This window comes from Lacerta agilis, chromosome 14, assembly GCF_009819535.1.
Source record: "Lacerta agilis isolate rLacAgi1 chromosome 14, rLacAgi1.pri, whole genome shotgun sequence".
NCBI classification, from domain to species: Eukaryota; Metazoa; Chordata; class Lepidosauria; order Squamata; family Lacertidae; genus Lacerta; species Lacerta agilis.
Window position 1 is genome coordinate 3445505 of NC_046325.1, and position 13908 is coordinate 3459412.

A 13908-nucleotide genomic window follows, 5' to 3' on the forward strand; every position below is an offset into this window, starting at 1 on the left:
CCATTTTTGCAAGGGGGGGGAAATCAATGGGGGGGGTGACAAGAAATTTTCCGCACTGGGTACCACCTGACCTTCCTACGCCTCTGGGGGTGGGTGACAATTTTTTTTTTGCCCCTGGGTACCAATTTACCTTGCTACGCCCCTGGTTGGGGGGCACCAGGTTTGTGGAAGGGTGGTCCTGGTCACTCTGCCCCCCTCCCTCCAGCACTGTAGAGTTTAACCGCAATAGAGGGTTTGTGACCCCTAGGAACCCTGCACTGTCAACCTCAGAATCCTCTACGCCCCCAGTCAGGCGCCAGTCAATGGGTTTAGCAAAGAATAACGTCTTTCATGGGATTCAGGGCAAAATTGAAGGCTGGAAGCGCCTTCCCGGGCCAGGGTTGTGTCTGCAGAGCTTCCAACATTCCTCCGATGAAAAACACAGACATTTCTCACTCCCCCAACTGACCCTCCTTGACCCCCATTTCTTGTCTCCCTGAGCAGGCGTAGCATGGGGGGGCAAATTCTCAGCAGAGCAAAATTTCGACGCCCAGTGCTACCTCGATACATTTGCTTGCTTCCGTCGCTGGGCTCTGTTGAAAATGGCTTCTCCATGGCACGAACCAGGAAGTGACCTCTCTCCAGACGGTGGAATGTCTCTTCTTTTCTTATCTCTGCGGCTGCGACCTCCTGCGCCGAATGTGCATATGTGCTCCGTCTGTTTCCTGCACGGTGGCTTGCCCCGGGCACCGGCAGCCCATGCTACGCCACTGCCCCCCCCAACATTTCCCGACAGAAGAAGGCCGAGTGCCGCCACCACTTCACCAACGGGACACGGCCTCCGCCGTCCCGAGAAAAACCCCTTCATCGCAGTCTTATTTTATTCTTTGGCAGATTTGCAAAAAAGAAAACCACACACTGAGAAATAAATTTCAGAAAGGGGCAAGATTAGACGCCACTGACCCTGGGAGGTATTCAGACAGCTTCCTGGCACTGGGACAGGAAGCAGGAAAGTGACCCACGGTGACTCACAGACCGGAGTCATGCCTTTAAATCGCCGCAAAGGCGTTTCGTTGCTTTGTTTAACTTCTTGAAACTTGCACGGCTGGTATTCACCTGGGGAAGGTACAGGCCGTGAGTAAACTCTCCGGTTTCAAATATTCAAACCGGTAGCAGGAAAAGGGCCGGGCTGCAATTTATCCTCTCCGATGGATGTTCAGTGGGGCTTAAGGACATCCGAAGAACTCTGCCAAGGGCCTCATCCAGTTCCCACAGCGGCCAACCAGATGCCTGTGGGAAGCCCGAAAGCAGGACCCGAGTTCGAGGGCAGGTGCTGCCACACTTAAAGATTGATTACTTGCAAGTGTGGATTGTGTTGCGCCAGTGACAGTTCCGGTTCCGCAGATTAAAGCAGTCGAGTGGGAATATTTGGGGTGATTCCTCTTGCCCTCACTACTGGTGCCATTCCAGCCCTGAAACAAATGAGCCACACCTTTTAAATTTGTAGGTTTTTAAAAAATAGTTTTTATTAGTTTTCAGTAACAATAATCCAATATACGCCTCATTGTATCAATACCATATTATACTATCAATTTCAATATAAATCAGTCAAATACCCAGTTGCATAATTTAAGTGCCCCCCCCGCGTGCTAGAATTGAAGGTTTGATAATTTACTTTAATTCAGCTCCCAAACCCTTATTTAATCCCATTACATTCCAATCGTAATAACGATTCCTTATACAACAGCTGCAATATCCTTAAGTTCTATCCGTGTTAACACATTTAATAATTGGTAAGTCTGCCAGTGAAGATTGCGGTATTAAGAACCAGAATGAATTTGTGGTTTTTAACCTATTTGTTCTAATACTGTCTCCAGCTAAGTTTTTTCGCTCCAGAAATCGACAGAGCCCAGTGAGTCGCACATCCCTAAATGTCTCTATTTTGAAAACGGCAAACGTTTGCGATACAACCCAGTTTTTTTTCCTTTTTAATAGTGAAATATTTGTGCGCCGGTGCTTAAAAGAGAAAAATGAAAGTGTTTGCTGCAAATTAAATCGGTACCTTTAAAAAGCAAGCAAATGGACCCTGGATGGGGGCGGGGGGGGGGGGAATGAACTTGAAATCCTTTGCCAGACTTCAGGGAAACGGTTAATTGTAGCCTTATTGGCTTGAGAGCAGTACATGTGAAAAGGATCTAGGAGTCTTGGTAGACCATAAACTGACATGAGTCAACAGTGTGATGCAGCAGCTAAAAAAGCCAATGCAATTCTGGGCTGCATCAATAGGAGTATAGTTAGATCAAGGGAAGTAATAGTACCACTGTATTCCGCTCTGGTCAGACCTCACCTGGAATACTGTGTCCAGTTCTGGGCACCACAGTTCAAGAAGGAGACTGACAAGCTGGAACGTGTCCAGAGGAGGGCAACCAAAATGGTCCAAGGCCTGGAAACGATGCCTTATGAGGAACGGCTTAGGGAGCTGGGTATGTTTAGCCTGGAGAAGAGAAGGTTAAGGGGTGATATGATAGCCATGTTCAAATATATCAAAGGATGTCATCTAGAGGAGGGAGAAAGGTTGTTTTCTGCTGCTCCAGAGAAGCGGACACGGGGCAATGGATTCAAACTACAAGAAAGAAGATTCCACCTAAACATTAGGAAGAACTTCCTGACAGTGAGAGCTGTTGGACAGTGGATTTGCTGCCAAGGAGTGTGGTGGAGTCTCCTTCTTTGGAGGTCTTTAAGCGGAGGCTTGACAGCCGTCTGTCAGGAATGCTTGATGGTGTTTCCTGCTTGGCAGGGGGTTGGACTGGATGGCCCTTGGGGTCTCTTCCAACTCTAGGATTCTATTGCAGAGAAGTCTTGCCTTTTCGTTTTCTGAATCTCCCCGTTTTATCTCTGCAGCCTCTCGCCAAGCCACCCGGGCGCTGATGGTGGTCTCCCTTGTACTGGGGGTGATTGGCATGGGCATTGGCACCATGGGCATGAAATGCACCAATTGCGGGAGCGAAGACAAGGTGACGAAGGCTCGCATTGCCATGACGGGAGGCATCATCTTCATGGTTGCAGGTGGGTCATCCAAGGAAAAGCCCGTTTTTCTGCTCTGTGGGCCTAGAACAACAGTGGCCGCTGGATCAGTACGAAGGGGGGGGGGTCCCTTCTCAGCCAGCCCCAAGGGGGGAAACCCCACAAGCAGTATCCGAGCGCAAGAGCCCCCTCTCCCTTCCTGCCGTTTAGAACTGGGATTCAGAAGCATCTGTGACTACGAGCCACCAATAGCCCTGTCCTCCGTTCATAATTTGTCCAGTCCTCTTTTATTCAATTCAGTTTATTTATTGCGTTAGCCCAGTGGCGGCGAACCTTTTAGAGACCGAGTGCCCAAACTGCAAACCGAAACCCACTTATTTATCGCGAAGTGCCCAGAGTTGTTGAGCTTTTCATTGAGGTTTTTTTTTTGGGGGGGGGAGGCTTCCCAAAGTTGTTGAGGTTTTTTTTGGGGGGGGGGTCACACAAAAGTTGCTTTGCTTTTTGGGGGGGATGCCCCAAAGCTGCTGAGCTTTTTTGGGGGGGGGGGAGAGAGAACAGAAATAAATGACAAATAATACCTTCACTGGAAATAACACGCAGCACTGATATCGTCTGCCAAAGCGCCCCAACCCCCCCCCCCCAGCACAATAAAGGTTAAAAAAGAACGCTGCTATGCCCAATCAGAAACAGCCACTGACGCAGAAAATTGAAAAACAGACCAATCGCATAACACAATCTCTGGCGGCCAGCAGAAGAAAAAAAAAAAGATTCTGGGTTTCAACAGCAGACGCAACCTGTAGCGTGGGGGGGGGGAGTGGGAGAACAAATGGGGAGGGGGAAACAACAGCACAGGTGAACCAATGGCGCACGTGCCAGCAGTGAGGGCTCTGCGTGCCATAGGTTCGCCACCGCTGCATTAGCCATATGGCCAGAGCACATTGCGAGAGACCAGGCAAGCGACCTGTCGCGATTATACATAGAATACCTGCGAATGCAGCTAGAACATTGAGTGTAAAATCATGCTGAGTGGTACAGGTGAGGTAAAGAGCAGTAACAGGGCAATGCGACTGTGTCTACGTCAGGGAGTTACGTAGGACTAGGGCTGAGGTAAGTTAGCCAAAAAGTTACGTAGGACTAGGGCTGAGGTAAGTTAGCCAAAAAAGGGCTGAGGTAAGTTAGCCAAAAAAGTTACGTAGGACTAGGGCTGAGGTAAGTTAGCCAAAAAAGTTACGTAGGACTAGGGCTGAGGTAAGTTAGCCAAAAAGGGCTGAGGTAAGTTAGCCAAAAAGTTACGTAGGACTAGGGCTGAGGTAAGTTAGCCAAAAAAGGGCTGAGGTAAGTTAGCCAAAAAGTTACGTAGGACTAGGGCTGAGGTAAGTTAGCCAAAAAAGGGCTGAGGTAAGTTAGCCAAAAAAGGGCTGAGGTAAGTTAGCCAAAAAAGGGCTGAGGTAAGTTAGCCAAAAAAGTTACGTAGGACTAGGGCTGAGGTAAGTTAGCCAAAAAAGGGCTGAGGTAAGTTAGCCAAAAAAGTTAGCCAAAAAAGGTGGCCCTGAGTTTCAGGGCCTGTAATATGTAGATGGCCACCCCACGTTATCTCAGTGGTTTGGCATCCACCAGTAAGTATTTCATGCGGTCATCGTCCCGGGCGGCGATCGGTGGGATTAAAAGGGAAAGCCTGAGACATATATTGGGCAGTAGAAGAAAAAAAATGAATAAGGCCCTCTATCTTTCCCTTGTTGCGTGGGCAGAGTCGAAGAGCCAGAGGAATAATGGAAAATAACACCCTGTAATAATGCTGTGGGGATGGGATGAAATCATCGGGCCCTTCTTAGCGTAGGGTTTATCAGGTCACTCGAATAGCAGGCCAGAGATCTAACTACCTTCAGTTTGGCTGGGAAGATGGCGTCGGCAGAGGAAGCCATGACCTGAGCTCCACACCAGCTTTGTGGTTTTAATTGATTAATTCTTTTATTAGTTTTATCAGTCCTCTTTTAAATCCATCCAGGTTGGTGGCTGTCACTGCCTCCTGTGGCAGGGAGTTCCATAGTTTAACCCTGCGCTGCGTGAAGGACTTTTTTATCTGTCCTGAATTTTCCAGCGTCCGTCTTCATGCCATGTCCACGAGTTCTGGGGCTATACGAGATACTGTCTCTAGGGCAGGCTACCCCCAAACCTGGCCCTCCAGATGTTTTGGGACTACAATTCCCATCATCCCTGACCACTGGTCCTGCTAGCTAGGGATGATGGGAGTTGTAGTCCCAAAACAGCTGAAGGGCCGAATTTGGCCATGACTGCGTCTAAACACGATGCTGCACTGCCTCAGCAACTTAATCTGGTTGATAATCAGATATTCTTCACTTGTCCCATCCTGCTCAGTCATGTCCATGCCGAGTGGCGGCAGCTCTACAGGGTTTCATACTCGTTGCCTGCTTGGAGGTACCATCAGGGAATTGACCCCAAAGCTGCTGCTGCTGCTGCTGCTGCTGTTGTTATATTATTATTATTATTATTAATAATAATAATAATAATACTCCGCCCATCTGGCTAGGCTTCTCCAGCCACTCTAGATGGCTTCCAACAGAATATTAAAAACACGATAAAACATTAAAAACTTCCCTAAACAGGGCTGCCTTCAGATGTGTTCTAAAAGTCAGGTAGTTGTTTATTTCCTTGACTTCTGGTGGGAGGGAGTTCCACAGGGCGGGTGCCACCACCGAGAAGGCCCTCTGCCTGGTTTTCTGCAACTCGCTCCTCGCAGTGAGGGTACCGCCAGAAGGCCCTCGGAGCTGGACCTCAGTGTCCGGGCCGAGCGATGGGGGTGGAGATGCTCCTTCAGGTATACTGGGCCTTTGAGGCCGTTTAGGGCTTTCAAGGTCAGCACCAACACTTTGAATTGTGCTCGGAAACGTACTGGGAGCCAATGTAGGTCTTTCAAGACCGGTGTTATGTGGTCTCGGCGGCCGCTCCCAGTCTCCAATCTAGCCGCTGCATTCTGGATTAGTGGTAGTTTTCAGGTCACTTCCAAGGTAAAGGGACCCCTGACCGTTTCACGACAACCAAGCAGCACATAAATCTTGTCAGTCAATACATAGGTAAAGGTAAAGGGACCCCTGACCATTAGGTCCAGTCATGTCCGACTCTGGGGTTGCGGCGCTCATCTTGCGTTACTGGCTGAGGGAGCCGGAGTACAGCTTCCGGCTCATGTGGCCAGCATGACTAAGCCGCTCCTGGCGAACCAGAGCAGCGCACGGAAACGCCGTTTACCTTCCCGCCGGAGAGGTACCTATTTATCTACTTGCACTTTGACGTGCTTTTGAACTGCTAGGTTTGCAGGAGCTGGGACCGAGCAACGGGAGCTCACCCCGTCGCAGGGATTCGAACCGCCGACCTTCTGATCGGCAAGCCCTAGGCTCTGTGGTTTAACCCACAGTGCCACCCGCATCCCACCTTCCAAGGTAGCTTCAGGTAGCTTCAGGGAAAGCATCAGTTGGCCTGGTGAAAAGGAGGGTTGAGCTCTGCAAGCGCTCTTGCCGTTCCCTCAGGGAAAGCATCTATTGAAGGGAGGCTGCAAATTGGATCTGTGGAATGGGGAGAGGCTGTTTGTTTTGGCTTTGCAGAAGTAGCGATGTTGTCATACAGGGGAGAATACCGTGCCCATCCCAGAGGAGTCTGCAGCAAGCGGTGCGATAGGAATCAGTGTTAGAAACTCAGATATATAAGCTAATCGCCCAATGGCACCTTGAACCTGCGCCAGGGGCACCACAGTGGAATGTCTAGACACCTTTCCCCTCTCTAAAATGAAATGTATCATTATAACTATTAATTTCATTCTTACACCGCTTTATATTTTAAGAAATCATCTCAAGGTGGTTTTCAACACATTAAAACATCAAATAAAACCACCTGGAATAAAACAGATGCAAGCTTCAGAGGAAATGTTTCATATTTTTCTCTAAGCGGTATTTTGCTTTCTGCAAATGTGTTTATTTACCTAGTTAATTGATACAGCTTTCCCATAGCAGAAGGACTCTAGGAAGGCAGTGGGGTGTAGTAGTGAGAGATCAGGGTCCAAATCTCCACTGGGTGACCTTGGAGTCGTACAGCCTCTTCACCTACCTCGCAGGGTTGTTGTGGGGATTAACTGAGTGTGTGTGTGTGTGTGAACCATGTGCTCCTTGGAGAAAAAGGTGGGATATAAACAAAATGAGTAAATAAAAGAACAGCTCAACTGCTTAAGAAAGCTGGAGGGGCCAGCCAGGCCAAGATGTCTGTCCCAACCTGGCGCCCAGAGATCTCCATGCGGTTGCAATTGGAGCCACGCCGGTCGCAAAACACACCTGGAGCCCGGCTGATTTCTAATTTCTGATAGGAATGAACCTGTTCAGAAGAGGCTACGGTCCTTTCTAGGAAGAGCTGTTCAGGATTAGGCAGCTGACGGAAAATGCTGAAAGGGGTGTTAGGTTTAGCTGGCCTAGTCGCTGGTGATCTTTTTCGTAGAATTGCGCAATGGGAAGAAGCCTTGTCTGGCCAGAGTGGTGCATGCTCTGTTATCTCCCGCTTGGGCTACTGCCCTGCGCTCTACGTGGGGCTACCTTTGAAAGTGACCTGGAAACTGCAATTAATCCAGAATGCGGCAGCTAGACTGGGGACTGGGAGCGGCCTCCGACACCACGTAACACCGGTCCTGAAAAACCTACATTGGCTCCCAGTACGTTTCTGAGCACAATTCAAAGTGTTGGTGCTGACCTTGAAAGCCCTAAACGGCCTCAAAGGCCCAGTATACCTGAAGGAGCGTCTCCACCCCCATCATCCAGCCCGACACGGAGGTCCAGCTCCGAGGGCCTTCTGGCGGTTCCCTCCCTGTGAGACGTGAGGTGACAGGCAACTAGGCAGAGGGCCTTCTCGGTGGTGGCGCCCTCCCATCAGATGTCAAGGAAATAAATAATATCTTCACTTTTAGAAGAATCTGAAGGCAGCTCTGTTTAGGGAAGCTTGATGTTTTATCATTTTTTTAATATTGTTGGGAGCTGCCCAGAGCAGCTGGGGAAACCCAGCTGGATGGGTGGGGTACAAATAAATAACAACAACAGCAACAATTATTACTATTTAGTCCAAGTCCATGCAATGCAGGGATCACAGCTAAGGAATCTCAAAGGACTCCTGGATGGTTAAGTCCAGTCAAAGGCGACTATGGGGTTGCGGCGCTCGTCTTGCTTTCAGGCTGAGGGAGCTGGCGTCTGTCTGCACAGCTTTCTGAGTCATGCGGCCAACATGACTAAACCGCTTCTGGTGCAATGGGACCCCGTGACGGAAACCAGAGCGCTGGGAAACACCGTTTACCTTCCTATTTATCGCACTGGCGTGCTTTTGAGCTGCTAGGTTGGCAGGAGCTGGGACAGAGCAGCGGGAGCTCGCCCGTCGCAGGGATTCGAACCGCCGACCTCCGATCGACAAGCCCAAGAGGCTCTGTGGTTTAGACCATGGCGCCGCCCGTTCCTACCCCCTGGAGCAACAGGAAGCAACCTTCAGATATTTGAAGATGGCTATCTTATCTCTTGCCCAACTCCCTTCACCGTTCCTTATAAGGCTTGGTTTCCAGACCCTTGATCATGTTGGTTGCCCTCTCTGCACATGTTCCAGCTTGTCAACCTCCTCCTTAAAATGGGGAGTCCAGAACTGGACACAGGACTCCACATGGAGTCTGGCCAAGGCAGACTAGAACAGTTCCCAAAGTGGCCAGACTCTGGGAACTGTAGCTCTACAAGGCAAATCTCAGCACCCTTAACATCCCTGGATTCTTTTGGGGGAAGCCACGACTGTTTAAAGTGGAAACAAAATAAAAAATTAAAAAATCCTTCCAGTAGCACCTTAGAGACCAACTAAGTTTGTTCTTGGTATGAGCTTTCGTGTGCATGCACACTTATTGGCTTCTACTGTGTGGTGACAAACCCAGACAGCATCTTAAAAAGCAGAGACACCACCTTGCCAACAAAGGTCCGTATAGTTTTCCCAGTAGTGATGTATGGAAGTGAGAGCTGGACCATAAAGAAGGCTGATCGCCGAAGAATGATGCTTTTGAATTATGGTGCTGGAGGAGACTCTTGAGAGTCCCATGGACTGCAAAAAGATCAAACTTATCCATTCTTAAAGAAATCAGCCCTGAGTGCTCACTGGAAGGACAGATCCTGAAGCTGAGGCTCCAAGACTTTGGCCACCTCGGAGAAGAGAAGACTCCCTAGAAAAGACCCTGATGTTGGGAAAGATGGAGGGCACAAGGAGAAGGGGACGACGAGGATGAGGTGGTTGGACAGTGTTCTCGAAGCGACTGGCATGAGTTTGGCCAAACTGCGGGAGGCAGTGGAAGACAGGAGTGCCTGGTGTGCTCTTATCCGTGGGGTCACAAAGAGTCGGACACAACTAAATGACTGAACACAACAACTGAGTGATATGAATGGGGCATAAGAAGACATACACACACCTGAGCCCCCCCCCCCCGCAAACAATTACGATCTTTGAGCCTAAAGGGCTCAAAGAGTCTATAAAGTCGTAATTAAACCGTGGAACTCCCTGCCACAGGAGGCAGGGACAGCCCCCAACTTGGATGGATTTAAAAGAGGATTGGGCAAATTCATGGAGGAGGAAAGGGTGATCGATGGCAACTAGCCAGGATGTGCCCTACCTGCACAGTCAGAGGAAAGTGATGCTGGTTTCTGGAAACCGCAGGAGGGGAGAGGGCTCTTGCGTTCGAATCCTGCTTGTGGGTTTTCCATAATAGTCATCTGGTTGGCCACTGTGAGAACAGGATGCGGACTAGATGGGCAAGTGGCCTGATCTAGCAAGTCTCTTCTCATGTTCTTTATGAATTGAACTAGCAAAGGGATCGTAGAATTGTAGAGTGGGAAGGGACCCGAGGGTCATCTAGTCCAACCCCCCCCCCCCCGCGATGCAGGAATCTCTACTTAAAGCATCCATAACAGATGACGGGTTTCGAACTGAAACGGCTTCCTTTTTAGCGCCCTCCCACCAGATGTCAAAGAGAAAAACAACTACCTGACTTTTAGAAGACACCTGAAGGCAGCCCTGTTTAGGGAAGCTTTTAATGTTTAATAGATTGTTGTATTTTAACATTCTGTTGGAAGCTGCCCAGAGTGGCTGAGGAAACCCAGCCAGATGCGTGGGGTATAAATAAATTATTATTATTATTATTATTATTATTATTATATTATTATTATATTATATTATTATTATTTATTAAGTAGCATGTCGAAGTTGAGCATGGGACTGTGAGTTTTCCAGGCTGTTCCTTGAACACCACGGAGGAGAAAGAAGCTGTTATATAAACTATTTTTTTTCTCTTCCCCCCCCCCCGCCCTTCCTTCTCCCTCTTTCCCCCAGGGCTGTGCACTCGTTGCTTGCTCGTGGATCGGCCACCAGACTGTGACGGATTTCTACAGCACTATGGTGGCGACAAATGCAAAGTGAGTTTTCTGGTTGAAGCAGGGTGGGGTGGGGGAGAGAGAGAGAGGAATGAACGCAAGGGCTGCCTCATCCGGTGCTTGTAGGCCCCCAAACCCCACAAGATCTGGGCTTCTCCGATTTCTTCGCCTCATTGAAACCCAGCCCACCCCCCATCCCTGTGCTAAATAGTCCAGCACAGGGTGGGTTTGAATTAAATCAAATCTATTTAAATCACAATTTAGATCACTAGTCAGTAAGACTTGATTTAAATCATTTATTTTTACACAAAGGTTCAGCCTTGCTGGCATCCTCTTAGTATTTACAACCAGGTGGAGGTTTCATTTTTGGAATAATGAATTCTCACGAGTAGCTTTTACAGTTATGTCTGTAATTACCGATTTGGTTATGCTATCAGAAATACATAGATGATTTTGAAAGTTATTGTTTATATTTGGACAACTTTTCTGCTGTACTTTATCGGAAGGAGAGAAACGGATCATTTCCTTAATGGCAATTTAATCAGTTTTTATTTTACTGAAACAATAGCATTGTCGCATATGTATCCGTGTTTGTTAACCGATGTGGTTAAACGATTCCACCCCCCCCCACCCCCCAAAAAGAAACTTAGACTGAGTTTTAGCACACATGAAAAAACTTCCAACAAATCCTTATTCCCTGATGAATAGCCTTTGGACTATAATGTGACTTAAATAGAAAAGTCTCTTTAGAAAGGTTTTTTCCCTCCAAAAGCATTTTATTTTAAAAATCCGATTTAAATTAAAAAAAACAAAACGGGTTGTTTTTTTAATTTTTTAATTTTTATCCACCCTGGTCCAGCATCCTTTTCTCACTGTGGCCAACCAGATGCCCCAGTGGAAAACAGGCAAGCAGGATTCAGGCACAAAAAGCAATCCCACCCCCAGTGGTTTCTAGTAGAATCGTAGAACTGGCATTGTCAGCTCTGTGCTCTAACCAGCTAAGCTATCCAGGCTGATGGGACGTTGGCCAGATCCAGATGTTGCTGGAAGAAAGTGTTGCAGGGAGAAGCTCCCCCAACCCTCCCCCGTAACGCTGGAACTTGTAGGGGTAACGAATGAAGCTGAATGTGGGAATCTTCGGTGCCGATGAAAGAAAGCCCTCCTTCGCTCCGAGTTAAGCTGTGGAACTCCCTGCCACAGTAGGCGGCGACGGCGGCCACCAACTTGGATGGTTTTAAATGAGGGTTGGGCAAATTCGTGGAGGAGGAGAGGTTCTATCGGTGGCTAATAATAATAATAATAATAATAATAATTTATTCTACCCCGCCCATCTGGCTGGGTTTCCGGGATAGCTGCGCTCTGGGGGCAGTCAATGCTTCTGGGAGCCACAGGAGGGGGAGAGAGGGCTCTTATGCTCAGATCCTGGTTCCCCTTTTGGGCATCTGCTTGGCCTCCGTGAGAACAGGGTGCGGGTCTAGATGGAGCCACTGGCGTGACCCCTGCAAGGCTTGTCTTTTGGTCCTACAGTGGTACCTTGGTTCTCAAATTTAATCCGTTCCGGAAGTCCGTTCCAAAACCAAGGCACGCTTTCCTATAGAAAGTAATGCAAAATGGATCAATCCGTTCCAGACTTCTAATAACGACCCCTAAAACCGCAGTTTAACATGGATTTTACTATCTAACGAGATCCACACTGATCCATAAAATGAAAGCAACAAACAAGATGTGCTGCTCAATCAATCGGTAGCCGAACTGGGTTGCGCACAGTCGCAAGAAAAAACAAAAAAAAAAAGCCGAAAAACAAAATGCAAAAATAAATAGCAAAACAGACAGACCTCAGTGTGGTAGCACTCAAAACGGAGCACATTCGGCTTCCGGAAAACGTTCGCATACCGGAACACTTACTTCCGGGTTTGCAGCGTTTGGGTTCCAAGTTGTTTGAGTACCAAGGTGTTTGTGTGAACCAAGGAACCACTATACAGTGGTGCCTCGCAAGACGAAATTAATTCGTTCCGCGAGTGTTGTCGTATAGCGGAAATTTCGTCTTGCGAAGCACGGTTGGGGGAATCGCGGTTTGACGGGGGGAGAAACACCGCAAAACGTTTTCGTTTTGCGAGTCACGGCCATAGGAAACTTCGTCTTGCGAAACAAAATAGAAAATTCTTTCCAGTAGCACCTTAGCGACCAACTGAGTTTGTTCTTGGTATGAGCTTTCGTGTGCATGCACACTTACTCAGATACTTTCTTTCAGTGTGCATGCACACGAAAGCTCATACCAAGAACAAACTTAGTTGGTCTCTAAGGTGCTACTGGAAGGATTTTTTTTTTATTTTGTTTCGACTATGGCAGACCAACACAGCTACCTACCTGTAACTAGAGCTTTAGAAATGCGTGCATCAACTGGAGCATCTTCATGATTCACCTTTCTCCACCTTGCAGGTACGAATTCGGATACGCCATTTTCATTGGCTGGGCCGGCTCTGCCTTGCTGCTGCTGGGGGGCGGTCTCCTCTCCTGCTCCTGCCCGGGGGGCCGCCTACAGAGGGCGCCAGTACCCTCAGGGGAAACCCATCTCCAAACCTCCAAGCTCCAAAGAATATGTCTAGCGCTCCTGATTGACAGTTCCTTCACGCTTTCCCCACGCCTAGAATACCACTGGACTGCCCCCCCCATGCCCCTAACCCAGAGGCGTGGGAGGGAAGGACCACCCTGAACTCTTCGGGACGACCTCACCAACTCCTTTCCCCCCCCCCCCATCCGAGAGAGGCGTTTTTAAATGTTTCCTGATTTCACACCAGCTTTCTTTTTTTATACTAAATATTTTTTAGCTTGCGATTTCCCTGTGTTAATTCTTTTGCTAACGGATAGGAATGATCATAAGTGATTAACTTAAGATGGTGTAAACCAGGCAGCCCCCAAACTTGGCCCTCCAGGTGTTTTTTGGGACTACAACTCCCATCATCCATGACCACTGGTCCTGTTAGCTAGGGATGATGGGAGTTGTAGTCCCAAAACATCTGGAGTTTGCCTATGCCTGATGTAAACACACCCAACAACACTTCCACGCCGACTTATTGGATCGGCGGTGGGGGGGGGGGGAGACACACAGATAATTTGTTAATTGAACTCTCTTCTCCACCTTACCACCCCTGCAGACTCCCAAATTAATACAATTTTTAAAAAAGATTACTCAGGGACACACACACCAACACACACAAACAGTTGCGACAGACCTAAAACACAGGACCAGGTTCCCTTAAGTTTGTTTGAAAGCAACTCCTGAACTGGGAAGACTGGGGAATTCAGCACTTAACTGTGCTTCTGTATTGGGTCGTTTAACACCAGCAAATTGAGCTTTAAAATGGCTTGTTTCTCCTTGGGGTGTTTACATCTATCTGTTGTCCAAGCATTTATATTTTTTTTTGGGGGGGGGAGAATGAATGGAGAGTCCTGAGTGATATCTGTAACT

At 48.2% G+C, this 13908-nt stretch overlaps 1 protein-coding gene across 1 annotated transcript in view; it reads left to right on the forward strand.

The window, feature by feature from the left end:
- CLDN7 (claudin 7) overlaps positions 1-13175 on the forward strand; it is a 30243-nt gene extending 17068 nt beyond the window's left edge. The window contains 5 exon segments of the mRNA XM_033169612.1: positions 2881-3045; positions 6669-6670; positions 10399-10481; positions 12879-12980; positions 12982-13175. Of these exon segments, the coding sequence (XP_033025503.1) occupies positions 2881-3045; positions 6669-6670; positions 10399-10481; positions 12879-12980; positions 12982-13045 (416 nt within the window). The 3' untranslated portion in view covers positions 13046-13175.
- Positions 13176-13908: the final 733 nt, after the last annotated feature.